Source organism: Pseudorca crassidens, chromosome 6 (assembly GCF_039906515.1).
Source record: "Pseudorca crassidens isolate mPseCra1 chromosome 6, mPseCra1.hap1, whole genome shotgun sequence".
In the NCBI taxonomy this organism is placed as follows: domain Eukaryota; kingdom Metazoa; phylum Chordata; class Mammalia; order Artiodactyla; family Delphinidae; genus Pseudorca; species Pseudorca crassidens.
Window position 1 is genome coordinate 28,134,067 of NC_090301.1, and position 18,116 is coordinate 28,152,182.

General features: G+C 40.6%; 1 protein-coding gene across 1 annotated transcript; it reads left to right on the forward strand.

Moving 5' to 3' along the window:
• The first annotated feature begins 16,398 nt into the window (after positions 1-16,398).
• On the forward strand, positions 16,399-18,116 carry LOC137225787 (gamma-crystallin D). Its single transcript, XM_067739852.1, has 3 exons — positions 16,399-16,407; positions 16,488-16,730; positions 17,844-18,116. Exons 1-3 carry the CDS (start codon positions 16,399-16,401, stop codon positions 18,114-18,116), a joined length of 525 nt encoding a protein of 174 aa, XP_067595953.1.

Here is an 18,116-nt window from a genome sequence, read left to right on the forward strand (position 1 = left end):
AATAGTTTCACACTACCATTTTCTCATTTGGAACCTAATAAAGTATTTAGTCTGTATTGTTGGCAATCGCTGGCTTCTGTTTTTCTTTCATTGTGTGCCAATTAATTCACCTGTAAATACTCCCTCTTAAAGGTTGAGGGGTGGATAAGAGGAGGTGGGGTCTGTTCCAGAAGAGCATCAAGGTAGAATGAGTTTTGAACAAGGCTCAGAAGTGGGGGTGGAGAAAGGAGAGAGCCTGTCTGAGAAATAAAGGCAGATCAAAGCGAGAGAAATGGGAGAGGGTGACTGGTGAGAAGGGAGGCATTCAGCTGAGGGCCTAAGGAAGAGCATTCCAGGAGTTTCCATCGGACCCAAGAAGTAGCTGTAAGCCACAGAGTCACAGATGAGTGGTGAGGACAGCTCATTTGGAAAAAGCCTGATTAGACTCTATAAGGAATTATACTTTTGTTTTCTTTCAAGCACAGTAATATATAACTAATGCCAGGGCTGCCATCAGCCATTGCCATACTTTTGGACTCAGCTGAAGACCCTCCTTCTTATTCTAAAACAGCTCCCGACCAGGGTGCACCTCTTGGCCAGTACAGCTGCTGGACCAAACACTGAGTGAATTTTAGAAACTGCACAGCTCTTCACAGTGCTCAGCTAATGCAAATAAATTAATGAGATACACATTAATATTTTAAATAGATTTGCCTGATATAGTGTACCACAAACAATAAAAAGTTCTTTGCTACAAAAAAGCAGGCTCAAATTTAAAGGCACACTGAAGAAAGATATAATTTCTAAAGCCCTCTGATTGAAGTAAACTCTGCTTGCTCACAAGGGAAGCCCTGCACATTAAAAAAAAAAATTGAAAATTCTTTCATCAGTAGAAAATTAGTTTATTTTTAACTTGAAGTGTTCCCTCCAAAGTGATAGTTGCCCATAATCTTACTACTTTACACATCCTATAAAGAAAGAAGTGGAGGGGTCCCTCTGATCCCACACTTCATCGCTAGCCCTTCTGCACATTTGGTGGGTACCCTTCTTGAATTTTCCCTCATTTATATAGATATCTCATGAAACACATATTTTTATTTCTTTACAAAAATGAAATCATGCTGTACATATTAGTCTTCAACTTGCTTTTATCAATAAAATGTAATGTGGTATGGACATCTATCTAGGTCAGTACCTTATTCTGTTAATGGCTGCATTGTGTTCCATTGTTGGAGGTTCCCTAGATTATTTAACCATTTATTCACTGGTGATTGGGCTTTTCCAATTTTGCTTTTCCAAACAAGGCTGCAACGAATATTGTCATACATATACCTTTATCGACACACGCCATAGTTTCTGGAGGATAGAGACCTAGAAGTGAGACTGCCCACTCATAGTGCAAGTTATTTTTTCTTTTAATGGACTGCCCAATTATTAGCCACCAAGGAGCCTACCTTCTTTGAGTTAGGGGCATCACCATTTACTGAGCACCTACCATAGGCTTGCCATGTACAGCACTGGGGATGAAAAAACAAACAAAACAAACAAACAGAAGGCATTGTCCCTACCGCCACAGAACTCTACACAGAAATAATACTAAATACTGACACTAAACAATAAATACATAATCACTTTTTTTGGTCAAGTACTTCCCAAGTGCTAAATAATACATATGTAATCACTTGCTTATCAAGTACTGTTGCTAAGAAGTTTTAAGGCATCCCATGACGCATTTCTAGGGGGAAAAATGGAGCAATATTTATTTATATATTTCTCGTGAGATGTGTTTTTATTCCTTAACATTTGGGGAGGGAAAGTGTTTTCTTGGCATGACATACACATTTAGAACTTAATTACATACCTTACCTTTCTGTGACACTTTTTTTTTTTCCTGTTTTGGAACAACACCGCCAATGAAAACAGTTTCCTGTGAATAGGAAAAAAACTGTTTTTGACACAGCAGACAAAATGTTGCATCGCAGGAGTAGCCAGTTCCAGCCTCTGGCCTTTTGGCTGGGGAATGGGAGACCAGGAAGGCACAGGTCACTGTTTCTCTACCATGACCTTCTCCAGCTGACCTCTTTTTTTCTCGCCCCTCCTCCCACCTCACCCCAACCTCCACCCCCTAAATTTCTGCCCCTTTATTCCTTTCTCGAGCCCACTGGTCTTGAGGTACAAGCCTCCATTGGAATCCTCCAACGTCTCTCCTGTCCTGCAGGAGAAATTTTAACAATCCAGAACTACAAAATCTGCCTTTTTCTTATGCTAAACACACTTAAGACGCACATATAGCAATTCTAATAACAATCCAAACATTTTATAAATGTCTTATTTTCTCTCTCTTTTTTTCTCTCACACAAAATCACAGGGAGCTTGCAACCCAAAAAGAAGTGGACTTTTTCTTCTTTAGAATTCCAAAAGAGAAATATTGAGGAACCAGGTTCCAATCACTTTTACAGTCGGTTTTGTGCCTTTACTGGTGAATCATACATCTTTAGTAAAGGATTCTGAGAAGAATAAAGATTCATTATGGTTAATGATAGTGGTAGCAGACAGGGATGAAAATGCTTGAGTAATTCTACTTTATTTAAAATGAAAATGTCATGTGACACAAGAAGAGTATGATAGTTTTCTAGTATAAGCTCCATTTGATGCACATTATCTTGAAGTTGAAAAAAAATTAGCTCAATCACATAAAAAGCTTATATATTGGACAAATTAAGCCTTTTATTTACAACACTTATTAAAAAATGGGGGCTAAATTAAACTTAGTAACACATCCAGGGGGGTGGGATGAATTGGGAGATTGGGATTGACATATATACACAATTGATACTATGTATAAAATAGATAACCAATGAGAACCTACTGTATAGCTCAGGGAACTCTACTCAATGCTCTGTGGTGACCTAAATGGGAAGGAAATCCAAAACAAGAGGCACATATGTGTACATATAGCTGATTCACTTTGCTGTATGGTAGAAACTAACACAACCTTGTAAAGCAACTATACTCCAATAAAAATTTATTTTAAAAAAGCCCACATCCAGTGTCCCACAGTAAGAAGCAAGGATGGGACTGTAGCATGTCCTTTACTGCTATGCTTATCCTAATGTGGGGAGTTCTACGCAGGGATAACTTTCTTTCTATCTTTCTTTCTTTCTTCCTTCCTTTCTTTCTTTTTTTGTTAGATCTATTTTACTGAAGAATTGTTGATTTACCATATTAGTTTTAGGTGTACGACATAGTGATTCAGTATTTTTACAGATTATAGTCCTTGAAAACTTATTACAAGATAATGTCTATAATTCCCTGTGTCGTACAATATATCCTTGTTTCTTATCTATTTTATACATAGTAGTTTGTATCTTTTAATCCCTCCTCCCTTGGAGGGATTAAATTTGTCCCTCCTCCCTTGGAGGGATAATTTCTGGAATAACTCTAGGACAAGATTTTGAAGTATCAATATCATAAAAAAACAAGACCCCCCCAAAACTTGCTCATTATATTTTCACATTTTTAAAATCGAGGGGTTCTTAATAATTTAGATTTCCCAGACCAATTTTCTTTAAATAGGACTGCCGATTTTTATTTTGCCAAGCAAGGACATTTGAAATTAAAAACAAAACAAAAATTCAAAACTAAGCACTATCCATTATTACATCATTTTATATTTTTAAAAAATACATTTAAAAAAGAATATTTCAATCCTCTCAAATACACAAGTTTCTAATAAAGTGTGGTTCAGAGCAAGAAAGAATGCTTGAGAATATTGCTTTGATTCATAGGCTTTTTTATTTGGCAAAAACTAGTAGAAACTGAGCAGAGTTTGAAGACTCTTGTCTGAGGTTGCAACTCAATACCTTCAAGGGTCAGGGAGATGATGTAAATACAGGCATACCTCACAAACACTGTGGGTTCAGTTCCAGACCATGACAGTAATGCAAATATCGCAATAAAATGGGTTACATGAAATTTTGGTTTCCCAGTGCACATAAAAGTTATGTTTAGGGCTTCCCTGGTGGCGCAATGGTTGAGAGTCCGCCTGCCGATGCAGGGGACACGGGTTCGTGCCCCGGTCCGGGAAGATCCCACATGCCGCGGAGCGGCTGGGCCCGTGAGCCATGGCCGCTGAGCCTGCGCGTCCGGAGCCTGTGCTCCGCAACGGGAGAGGCCACAACAGTGAGAGGCCCGCGTACCGAAAAAAAAAAAAAGTTATGTTTACACTATACTATAATCCATTAAGAGTACAACAGCATTGTGTCTAAAAAAAAACCAATGTACATATCTTAATTAAAAATACTTTATTGCTGGGCTTCCCTGGTGGCGCAGTGGTTGAGAGTCTGCCTGCCGATGCAGGGGACACGGCTTTGTGCCCCCGTCCGGGAAGATCCCACATGCCGCGGAGCGGCTAGGCCCGTGAGGCATGGCCGCTGAGCCTGCGCGTCCAGAGCCTGTGCTCCGCAACGGGAGAGGCCACAACAGTGAGAGGCCCGCGTACCGCAAAAAAATAAATAAATAAAATGAAAAATACTTTATTGCTAAAAGAGGCTAACCATCATCTGAGCCTTTAGCAAGCCATAATCTTTTTGCCTGTGGAGGGTCTTGCCTCGTGCTGATGGCTGCTGACTGATCAGGGTGATGGTTGCTAAAGGCTGGGCTGGCTGTGGCAGTTTCTTAAAATAAGACAACAATGAAGTTTGTCATATGGATTGACGGCTCCTCCTTTAACAAACAATTTCTCTGTAGCATGCAATGCTCTTTGATAGCATTTTACCTACAGTAGAGCTTCTTTCAAAATTGGAGTCAATCCTCTCAACCCCTACCACTGCTTTATCAAGTTCATGTTACCAAGTTCATGTAATATTCTAAATCCTTTGTTGTCATTTCAACAATCTTCACAGCATTTTCACCAGGAATAGATTCCATCTCAAGAAATCACTTTCTTTGCTCATCCATAGGAAACAACTCCTCATCCATTAAAGTTTTATCATGAGATTGCAGCAATTCAGTCCCATCCTCAGGCCCACTTCTAATTCTAGTTCTTTTGCTATTTCCACCATATCTGTGGTTACTTCCTCCACTGAAGTCTTGAATCCCTCAAAGTCATCCAGGAGGGTTGGAATCAACTTCTTCCAAACTCCTGTTATTGTTGATATTTTGATCTTTTCCCACGGATCATGAATGCTCTTCATGGCATCTAGAATGGTAAATTCTTTCCAGAAGGTTTTTAATTGACTTTGCCCAGATCCATCCGTGGAATCACTATTTATGGTAGCTATAGCCTTATGAAATATATTTCCTAAATAATATGACTTTAAAGTCGAAATTACTCCTTGATCCATGGGCTGCAGAATGGATGTCGTATGAACAGGCATGAGAATAACATTAATTTCATTGTACATCTCTATCAGAGCTCCAGGGTGACCAGGTGCACTGTTATTGACAGTAATATTTTGAAAAGAATCTTTTCATGGAGCAGTAGGTCTCAACTGTGAGCTTAAAGTATTCAGTAAACCATGTTGTAAAAAGATGTTCTGTCACCCAGGCTTTGTTGTTCCATTTATAGAACACAGGCAGAGTAAATTTAGCATAATTATAAAAGACTATGATTTTCAAAACGGCAAAGGAGAACTGGCTTCAATTTAAAGTCACCAGCTGCATTAGCTCCTATAAAGAAACTCATCCTGTCCTTTGAAGCTTTGAAGCCAGACATTGACTTCTCTTCTCTAGCTATAAAAGTGCTAGATGGCATCTTCTTCCAATATAAGGTTGTTTCATCTACACTGAAAATCTGTTGGTTAGTGTAGCCACCTTCATTAATTATCTGAGCTAGATCTTCTGGATAACTTGCTGCAATTTTTACAACAGCACTTGCTGCTTCACCTTGTACTTTTATGTTATGGAGACAGCTTCTTTCCTTAAGCCTCATGAACCACCTCTGCTAACTTCAAACTTTTCTTCTGCAGTTTCCTCGCCTCTCTCAATCTTCATAGCATTGAAGAGAGTTAGGTTCTCCTTGCTCTGGTTTAGGCTTTGGCTTAAGAGAATGTAGTGGTTGGTCTGATCTTCTATCCAGACCACTCAAACTTTATCCATATAGGCAATAAGGCTGTTTCAGTTTCTTCATTAGTGTGTTCACTGGAGTAGCACTTTTAATTTCCTTCAGTAATTTTCCCGCTACATTCACAACTTGGCTAACTGTTTGGGGCAAGAGGCCTAGCTTTCAGCCTGTCTTACCTTTCAACCAGCGTATGCCTTCCTCACTAAGCATAATCATTTCTAGCTTTTGATTAAAAGTGAGATACACGTGACTCTTCCTTTCACTTGAGGACTTAGAGACTATTGTAGGGTTATTAACTGACCTAATTTCAATACTACTGTGTCTCAGGGAATAAGGAGGCCCAAGGCGGGGAGAGAGATGGGGAACAGTCTGTCGGTGGAGCAGTCAGGACACACAACATTTATGGATTAAGTTCTCTGTCTTATATAGGTGCAGTTCATGGTGCCCCCAATTACAATAATAACATCAAAGATCACTGATCACAGTTCACCATAACAAATATAATAATGATGAAAAAGTTTGAAATATTGTGAGAATTACCAAAATGTGATACAGAGACTTTAAATGAACAAATGCCGTTGGAAAATGACCCTGCTAGACTTGCTCAATGCAGGGCTGCCACAAATGTTCAATTTGTAAAAAACACAGTATCTGTATAACTCATCAAAGCAAAGCACAAAAAAATGAGGTATGCCTGTAAGCGAAACACCTTCTTTAAGACGACAAGGAGTAAGGCTTCCGGGAAGATGGCGGAAGAGTAAGACGCGGAGATCACCTTCCTCCCCACAGATACACCAGAAATACATCTACACGTGGAACAACTCCTACAGAACACCTACTGAACGCTGGCAGAAGACCTCATACCTCCCAAAAGGCAAGAAACCCCCCACGTACCTGGGTAGGGCAAAAGAAAAACCAGAGACAAAAGAATAGGGACGGGACCTGCACCAGTGGGAGGGAGCCGTGAAGGAGGAAATGTTTCCACACACTAGGAAGCCCCTTCTCGGGTGGAGACTGCGGGTGGCGGAGGCGGAAAGCTTAAGAGCCGCGGGGGAGAGCACAGCAACAGGGGTGCGGGGGGCAAAGCAGAGAGATTCCCGCACAGAGGATCAGGGGCGACCGGCACTCACCAGCGCGAGAGGCTTGTCTGCTCCCCCGCCGGGGCGGGCAAGGCTGCGAGCTGAGGCTCCGGCTTCGGTCGGAGCGCAGGGAGAGGACTGGGGTTGGCGGCGTGAACACAGCCTGAAGGGGCTAGTGCGCCACAGCTGGCCGGGAGGGAGTCCGGGGAAAAGTCTGGACCTGCCGAAGAGGCAAGAGACTTTTTCTTCCCTCTTTGTTTCCTGGTGCGCGAGGGGAGGGGATTAAGAGCGCTGCTTAAAGGAGCTCCAGAGACGGGCACGAGCCGCGGCTATCAGCGCGGACCCCAGAGACGGGCATGAGACGCTAAGGCTGCTGCTGCCGCCACCAAGAAGGCTGTGTGTGAGCACAGGTCACTATCCACACCCCGCTTCCGGGGAGCCTGTGCAGCCCGCCACTGCCAGGGTCCCATGCTCCACGGACAACTCCCCGGGGAGAACGCACTGGCGCGCCTCAGGCTGGTGCAACGTCACGCCGGCCTCTGCCACCTCAGGCTCCGCCCCGCACTCCGTGCCCCTCCCTCCCCCCAGCCTGAGTGCGCCAGAGCCCCCGAGTGAGCGGCTCCTTTAACTCCGTCCGGTCTGAGCGAAGAACAGACGCCCTCAGGCGACCTACACGCAGAGGTGGGGCCAAATCCAAAGCTGAGCCCCTGGGAGCTGTGAGAACAAAGAAGAGAAAGGGAAATTTCTCCCAGCAGCCTCAGGAGCAGCGGATTAAATCTCCACAGTCAACTTGATGTACCCTGCATCTGTGGGATACATGAATAGACAATGAATCATCCCAAATTGAGGTGGACTTTGAGAGCAAGATTTATGATTTTTTCCCCTTTTCCTCTTTTTGTGAGTGTGTAAGAGTATGCTTCTGTGTGAGATTATGTCTGTATAGCTTTGCGTCCACCATTTGTCCTAGGGTTCTATCCGTCCGTTTTATTTTTTTTTTCTTTCTTAATAATTATTTGTTTATTTTAATAACTTTATTATATTTTATCTTACTTTATTTTATTTTACTTTATCTTCTTTCTTTTTATCCTTCCTTCCCTCCTTCCTTCCTTCCTCCCTCCCTCCCTCCCTTCTTTCTTTCTTTCTTTCTACTTCTACTAATTCTGTCTACTTTTTCTCCCTTTTATTCTGAGCCGTGTGGATGAAAGGCTCTTGGTGCTGCAGCCAGGAGTCAGTGCTGTGCCTCTGAGGTGGGAGAGCCAACTTCAGGACACTGGTCCACAAGGGACCTCCCAGCTCCACATAATATCAAATGGCAAAAATCTCCCAGAGATCTCCATCTCAACACCAACACCCAGCTTCACTCAAGCTACAGTGCTGGACATCCTATGCCAAACAACTAGCAAGACAGGAACACAACCCCACCCATTAGCAGAGAGGCCGCCTAAAATCATAATAAGTCCACAGATACCCCAAAACACACCACCAGACGTGGACCTGCCCACCAGAAACACAAGATCCAGCCTCATCCACCAGAACACAGGCACTAGCCCCTCCACCAGGAAGCCTACACAACCCACTGAACTAACCTTAGCCACTGGGGACAGACACCAAAAACAATGGGAACTACGAACCTGCAGCCTGCAAAAAGGAGATCCCAAACACAGTAAGATAAGCAAAATGAGAAGACAGAAAAACACACAGCAGATGAAGGAGCAAGATAAAAACCCACCAGACCTAACAAATGAAGAGGAAATAGGCAGTCTACCTGAAAAAGAATTCAGAATAATGATAGTAAAGATGATCCAAAATCTTGGAAATAGAATGGACAAAATGCAAGAAACATTTAACAAGGAGCTAGAAGAACTAAAGATGAAACAAGCAACGATGAACAACACAATAAATGAAATTAAAAATACTCTAGATGGGATCAATAGCAGAATAACTGAGGCAGAAGAACGGATAAGTGACCTGGAAGATAAAATAGTGGAAATAACTACTGCAGAGCATAATAAAGAAAAAAGAATGAAAAGAACTGAGGACAGTCTCAGAGACCTCTGGGACAATATTACAAGCACCAACATTCGAATTATAGGGGTTCCAGAAGAAGAAGAGAAAAAGAAAGGGACTGAGAAAATATTTGAAGAGATTATAGTTGAAAACTTCCCTAATGTGGGAAAGGAAACAGTTAATCAAGTCCAGAAAGCACAGAGAGTCCCATACAGGATAAATGCAAGGAGAAATACGCCAAGACACATATTAATCAAACTGTCAAAAATTAAATACAAAGAAAACATATTAAAAGCAGCAAGGGAAAAACAACAAATAAAACACAAGGGAATCCCCATAAGGTTAACAGCTGATCTTTCAGCAGAAACTCTACAAGCCAGAAGGGACTGGCAGGACATACTTAAAGTGATGAAGGAGAAAAACCTGCAACCAAGATTACTCTACCCAGCAAGGATCTCATTCAGATTCAATGGAGAAATTAAAACCTTTACAGACAAGCAAAAGCTGAGAGAGTTCAGCACCACCAAACCAGCTTTACAACAACTGCTAAAGGAATTTCTCTAGGCAAGAAACACTAGAGAAGGAAAAGACCTACAATAACAAACCCAAAACAATGAAGAAAATGGGAATAGGAACATACATATCGATAATTACCTTAAATGTAAATGGACTAAATGCTCCCACCAAAAGACACAGATTGGCTGAATGGATACAAAAACAAGACCCATATATTTGCTGTCTAAAAGAGACCCACTTCAGACCTAGAGACACATACAGACTGAAAGTAAGGGGATGGAAAAAGATATTTCATAGAAATGGAAACCAAAAGAAAGCTGGAGTAGCAGTTCTCATATCAGACAAAATAGACTTTAAAATAAAGTCTATTAGAAGAGACAAAGAAGGACACTACATAATGATCAAGGGATCGATCCAAGAAGAAGATATAACAATTGTAAATATTTTTGCACCCAACATAGGAGCACCTCAATACATAAGGCAAATACTAACAGCCATAAAAGGGGAAATCGACAGTAACACATTCATAGTAGGGGACTTTAACACCCCACTTTCACCAATGGACAGATCATCCAAAATGAAAATAAATAAGGAAACACACGCTCTAAATGATACCTTAAACAAGATGGACTTAATTGATATTTATAGGACACTCCATCCAAAAACAACAGAATACACATTTTTCTCAAGTGCTCATGGAACATTCTCCAGGATAGACCATATCTTGGGTGACAAATCAAGCCTTGGTAAATTTAAGAAAATTGAAATTGTATCAAGTATCTTTTCCGACCACAATGCTATGAGACTAGATATCAATTACAGGAAAAGATCTGTAAAAAATACAAACCCATGGAGGCTAAACAATATAATACTTAATAACGAAGTAATCACTGAAGAAATCAAAGAGGAAATTAAAAAATACCTAGAAACAAATGACAATGGAGACACAACTACCCAAAATCTATGGGATGCAGCAAAAGCAGTTCTAAGAGGGAACTTTATAGCAATACAATCCTACCTTAAGAAACAGGAAATATCTCAAATAAAAAACAAAACCTTGCACCTAAAGCAATTAGAGAAAGAAGAACAAAAAAACCCCTAAGTTAGCAGAAGGAAAGAAATCATAAAAATCAGATCAGAAATAAATGAAAAAGAAATGAAGGAAACAATAGCAAAGATCAATAAAAGTTGGTTCTTTGAGAAGATAAACAAAATTGATAAACCATTAGCCAGCCTTATCAAGAAAAAAAGGGAGAAGACTCAAATCAATAGAATTAGAAATGAAAAAGGAGAAGTAACAACTGACACTGCAGAAATACAAAAGATCATGAGAGATTACTACAAGCAACTCTATGCCAATAAAATGGACAACCTGGAAGAAATGGACAAATTCTTAGAAATGCACAAGCTGCCAAGACTGAATCACGAAGAAATAGAAAATATGAACAGACCAATCATAAGCACTGAAATTGAAACTGTGATTAAAAATCTTCCAACAAACAAAAGCCCAGGACCAGATGGCTTCACAGGCGAATTCTATCAAATATTTAGAGAAGAGCTAACACCTATCCTTCTCAAACTCTTCCAAAATATAGCAGAGGGAGGAACACTCCCAAACTCATTCTACGAGGCCACCATTACCCTGATACCAACACCAGACAAGGATGTCACAAAGAAAGAAAACTACAGGCCAATATCACTGATGAACATAGATGCAAAAATCCTCAACAAAATACTAGCAAACAGAATCCAGCAGCACGTTAAACAGATCATACACCATGATCAAGTGGGGTTTATTCCAGGAATGCAAGGATTCTTCAATATACACAAATCAATGAATGTGATACACCATATTAACAATTGAAGGAGAAAAACCATATGATTATCTCAATAGATGCAGAGAAATCTTTCGACAAAATTCAACACCCATTTATGATAAAAACCCTCCAGAAACTAGGCATAGAGGGAACTTTCCTCAACATAATAAAGGCCATATATGACAAACCCACAGCCAACATCGTCCTCAATGGTGAAAAACTGAAAACATTTCCACTAAGATCAGGAACAAGATGAGGTTGCCCACTCTCACCACTCTTATTCAACATAGTTTTGGAAGTTTTAGCCACAGCAATCAGAGAAGAAAAGGAAATAAAAGGAATCCAAATCGGAAAAGAAGAAGTAAAGCTGTCACTTTGCAGATGACATGATACTATACATAGAGAATCCTAAAGATGCTACCAGAAAACTACTAGAGCTAATCAATGAATTTGGTAAAGTAGCAGGATTCAAAATTAATGCACGGAAATTCCTGGCATTCCTATACACTAATGATGAAAAATCTGAAAGTGAAATCAAGAAAACACTCCATTTACCACTGCAACAAAAAGAATAAAATATCTAGGAATAAACCTACCTAAGGAGACAAAAGACCTGTATGCAGAAAATTATAAGACACTGATGAAAGAAATTAAAGATGATACAAATAGATGGAGAGATATACCATGTTCTTGGATTGGAAGAATCAACATTGTGAAAATGACTATACTACCCAAAGCAATCTACAGATTCAATGCAATCCCTATGAAACTACCACTGGTATTTTTCACAGAACTAGAACAAAAAATTTCACAATTTGTATGGAAACACAAAAGATCCCGAATAGCCAAAGCAATCTTGAGAACGAAAAACGGAGCTGGAGGAATCAGGCTCCCTGACTTCAGACTATACTAGAAAGCTACAGTAATCAAGACAGTATGGTACTGGCACAAAAACAGAAAGATAGATCAATGGAACAGGATAGAAAGCCCAGAGATAAACCCACGCACATATGGTCACCTTATCTTTGATAAAGGAGGCAGGAATGCACAGTGGAGAAAGGACAGCCTCTTCAATAAGTGGTGCTGGGAAAACTGGACAGGTACATGTAAAAGTATGAGATTAGATCACTCCCTAACACCATACACAAAAATAAGCTCAAAATGGATTAAAGACCTAAATGTAAGGCCAGAAACTATCAAACTCTTAGAGGAAAACATAGGCAGAACACTCTATGACATAAATCACAGCAAGATCCTTTTTGACCCACCTCCTAGAGAAATGGAAATAAAAACAAAAATAAACAAATGGGACCTAATGAAACTTCAAAGCTTTCGTACAGCAAAGGAAACCATAAATAAGACCAAAAGACAACCCTCAGAATGGGAGAAAATATTTGCAAATGAAGCAACTGACAAAGGATTAATCTCCAAAATTTGTAAGCAGCTCATGCAGCTCAATAACAAAAAAACAAACAACCCAATCCAAAAATGGGCAGAAGACCTAAATAGACATTTCTCCAAAGAAGATATACAGACTGCCAACAAACACATGAAAGAATGCTCAACATCATTAATCATTAGAGAAATGGAAATCAAAACTACAATGAGATATCATCTCACACCAGTCAGATGGCCATCATCAAAATATCTACAAACAGTAAATGCTGGAGAGGGTGTGGAGAAAAGGGAACCCTCTTGCACTGTTGGTGGGAATGTAAATTGATACAGCCACTGTGGAGAACAGTATGGAGGTTCCTTAAAAAACTACAAATAGAACTACCATATGACCCAGCAATCCCACTACTGGGCATATACCCGGAGAAAACCATAATTCAAAAAGAGTCATGTACCAAAATGTTCATTGCAGCTCTATTTATAATAGCCCGGAGATGGAAACAACCTAAGTGTTCATCATCGGATGAATGGATAAAGAAGATGTGGCACATATATACAATGGAATATTACTCAGCCATAAAAAGAAACGAAATTGAGCTATTTGTAATGAGGTGGATAGACCTAGAGTCTGTCATACAGAGTGAAGTAAGTCAGAAAGAGCAAGACAAATAGCGTATGCTAACACATATATATGGAAGTTAAGAAAAAAAAATGTCATGAAGAACCTAGGGGTAAGACAGACCTACTAGAGACTTGAGGATATGGGGAGGGGGAAGGGTAAGCTGTGACAAAGCGAGAGAGAGGCATGGACATATATACACTACCAAACGTAAGGTAGATAGCTAGTGGGAAGCAGCCGCATAGCACAGGGAGATCAGCTTGGTTCTTTGTGACCGCCTGGAGGGGTGGGATAGGGAGGGTGAGAGGGAGGGAGAAGCAAGAGGGAAGAGATATGGGAACATATGTATATGTATAGCTTATTCAATTTGTTATAAAGCAGAAACTAACACACCATTGTAAAGCAATTATACTCCAATAAAGATGGAAAAAAAAAGATGACAAGGAGTAATGGGTAGTATGGTGAACTGTGGAAAGAATGAACCAACCTAAAGCATTACCAAAAACATCTAAACACTGTGTCAGCCAAGCGAAATACATCTCCAAGTCCACAGCCCTCAAGGCTGTTCTTATTTCCACATTGGTGTGAAAACTGGGAAGATCCACCAACAATGGACATCACAGTAGTTTCCAGTGAATCCTCCCCCACCATGAAACGCCTTGGTACCATGTAAGCCCTCGAAACCCAACCATAGAGCCTGGGTAAGTGAGGAGAGGAAATCCCAACAATGAGTAAAGTTAAATTTTCTCTCCATCCCAGTGGAATGAGACTTAGATTCATAAAATATTCTGAGTTACAGAAAATAAGGAAAGTGGTATTTCTTATACACTTCATTTTGTAGACTATTTACACTAGCTACACAAATCATTAACCCTGCATGCAGCAAAATCTGAACCTGAACTAGTCTCTTTTTTCTTCACTTTTGTTTGAAACCATGTGAATATTTATAGAGTGACAAAGGGTTACTTCCTGGACCAGAGCTCAGGACAACAGGGTGTTTCTTCTCTCTTGTTCTCCCTGCAAAGACAGTTGCCATCATTCATTCCAGGAAACTGGTGTAGAGCGCTGCTTCTGTGCCACAGGTGCAAGGAGTGTCAGGTCTCAACCTATGTTCACTTAGCACACTAAGTACAATTTGGGACTTAGGTTTTATACACAACTGTCACTCCCAGAATTTTCTGTAGAGCACTGAAATTAAGCCACATTTTGGCCCACAGCATTCACATTTCAATTCTATGAGAAGAGTAGGGGGTTTTCCCGATTTCTTTCCCCAGGCTGAAATAAAGCCTTCCGTCTTCCCAGTTAATGAAAAAGCCAAGCCCAAAGTGCCCTTGTTTTGGTCCTCCAGTTGGATCCTAAATTTCGGCTGTAGCTGCATGTCAGCTGAAGTGGTGGTCCCCACTGACACCCCCATGCTGCTCCTCTAGACGCTCTCTGGGACTCTGCATTAGGGTTCTCATGTTCTACTGCTTTCACCCATGAACACACTCCCCAGAGAAACAGCTCTGAGCAAAATGATGGGGTTTTTTTTAATTTATTATTATTTTTCATTCTTATTTTTTTCATTTTTAATTAAAATGATTTTTATTCTTTAGATTCTGGCTGCATATATTCCACTAGGCTAACATAAGTAACTCTGCAAATACATGCCTTTACATACTGGATAACAAGAACTGAAACACCATATTATACATAGTTGGTGTCTAATTGATAAATATCAACTTACAAAGATTTATGACCCAAAGGAAAGACAAAGTATTTCAATGAGTCAACATAGGACTGTGACTAATTCTTTGAACATCAAAGAGGCTAAAGGCATAGGTCATCTTCCCCTCCAGCGCTCTTTCCAGTCCATCAGACTATCCTCTTCCAGGCTGATAAATATTTTCTAAAGCCTTCCTAGAGTCCAACCTTCTAGATGTTTATTCCTCCCTCTCGCTACACCATTCCAGCTATAGCTCCTCTTTGTGTTCGTGCAATTAATTTCCTCTAAGTCAAAAGCTTTGTGTACTCTTGTTCCCCATAGAACAAACGTGTATCTAGATCCTACCAGAAATGGGTTTCTTAGGAATTTGGTTTTCTTTTATAAATAACCTAAGAGGTAATCTGATTTTGTATTTTAAAAGCATTACTTTTTCTTATTTCCTTAAGCTTTTAGAAATTTCCCTTTTCGTTCTTCTTTCTGAGATTAATCATCTTAAAACTATTCTCCCTTTTGAATTACAAGTAACCAAGATAAAACCTCCAATCTTCAGTCTACTTCCACGTATGACTGCAACAAAATCAGACCAAATAATAAAGATCTGCATTTGCTGTTTTTGTTTTTTTTTTACCACACTGAAAGTTTGAAATTTTGTGAACCTTCTTGGTAAAACATTCCAATTTCTTGCACCCTTTAATGAGGAAGCTCTCTTAAAAGACTAATTTGAAATTTTCAGTATTCAGTGCAGGTCATTTCCTTCTTATTAACCTTCGTATTCAATATTATGGCACATACTTCGTACAGGTCAGTTTATATTTGCCGTATTAAGACTCTGACTTTTTTGCTCCACCGCTTTTTGTTTTGTTTTGTTTTTCCCCAACCCATACAAATAAAAGAGTGGACTATATATGAAATGGCTGAAGTTCTACTTCTATTATTAAATAGACAATGTCCCAAATTACTTTTTTTTTTTTTCTCCAAACTGTCTCAATAGCATCAGCTAGTGATAGAAACTCCAGAGAGAATGGGACCAAAACCCACAATGAGCCCCATGGATTCTGACAGCAAAGAGAAAAAAGAGTACACGAAAATCCCCTCCTCACCCGGGGCCAAAAGGGGGCCCCTTTTGTGTCGTTCCTGCCAACGCAGCAGCCCTCCTGCTATATAGACCCGCGCGCCCGCCCCACCGCACTGAACTCGCATCCCCGCATCCAGCAGCCATGGGGAAGGTGAGCCCCACGCCGGCGGGAGGGGCCCGCAGCCGGGCTGGAGCCCAGGGCTCTGAGCCCTGTCCTTCCCTTCCCTGCAGATCACCTTCTACGAGGACCGGGGCTTCCAGGGCCGCCACTACGAGTGCAGCAGCGACCACGCCAACCTGCAGCCTTACTTGGGCCGCTGCAACTCAGTGCGTGTGGACAGCGGCAGCTGGATGATCTATGAGCAGCCCAACTACCTGGGCTGCCAGTACTTCCTGCGGCGCGGCGACTACCCCGACTACCAGCAGTGGATGGGCCTCAACGACTCCGTCCGCTCCTGCCGCCTCATCCCCCACGTGAGTCCAGTTCCATATCATTCTGGTTCACTTTGGACCCAGAATGGATAGTTTCAAGCAAAGGTTAAACATTTGGAGTAGTGATCATTTAGAATAATTGAGAGTTTGGGGAAAAGGCAAGCTGTGGTATATTAGTTCAATATAATTTGCCTTGAACAGAAGTAAATTGTTGCCCAGGTACCAGTTAATCAACAAATATTTATTGAGTAAGAATGTATCCGCTGCCCCGGGCATGTATAAAATAGAGGTCCTGACCTGGAATCATTTACAATGGAGTTGTAGAAAAAACACTAATATCCAACAGAAAAATAATTAGGTGCTAGTGAGTTTCTGAGCTGACAGGAGTTGAAAAGGAAAATTTTACAAGGGTTCATTCTTGTAAGACTCTTTCCCCTTTTTGCCTCCCAATTGCATGTTTTGGTTTTCCCCACCTGTACAAATAAAAGTACTTTTTCTCAGTAGAGAGCAATGCAGAGATTTTATACACAGGCTACAAATAATTCATATGTGTCTTAAAACACTAAGTTTTTAAAAAATTAGTCCTTGGGCTTACTCATTTTTCTTTCCCATTTTTCCTCATTCTATTCATAAATTACTAAATGAAAATCAAGTATGTAACTGAGAGATTTCAGATGTTTCACTTTGCTTTCCACAGAAACAAAAGCATCTAAGCCCTTGGTGATTTTTCCAAGATTTATTTTAAACTCAATGTAGAGTAATTCATTTCATAAACTGACTTTACTGTTCAAAGACACATGCTTGAAAATTTAAAATAATTCTTCAAAATGGCAAAAATAGTCATAAGCTGTTAAGGATTTGGGTTTCTCTATGGTACAGTGTCCTGAGCGTGATTAACAGTTCATCCTGGGAAATATTTGAATATATTAAAGAGTGAGATTTCCTTCTTAATTTTTAGTCACACTTTATGATCTTGGAAAGGTACTGAATCTCCACCTTTGGAAAATGAAGAGTATACAAAGATTCAGAAATAATTCATTTTTACCATATATTTGAAAATGGCTTGAGCTGGTCCTCACCAAACTGAATGGTATGAATGTGTTGGAATCATTTCATGGTTTGCTTTTCTCCTCTTTCCACCTCCGGATGGGCCAGGCTGGCTCTCACAGGATCAGACTTTACGAGAGGGAAGATTACAGAGGCCAGATGATAGAGATCACTGAGGACTGCTCCTCTCTTCAGGACCGCTTCCACTTCAATGAGATTTACTCTCTCAATGTGCTGGAGGGCTCCTGGGTCCTCTATGAGTTGCCCAGCTACCGGGGAAGGCAGTATCTGCTGAGGCCGGGGGACCACAGGCGCTACCATGACTGGGGGGCTGTGAATGCTAAAGTGGGCTCCTTGAGGAGAGTCATAGATTTCTACTGA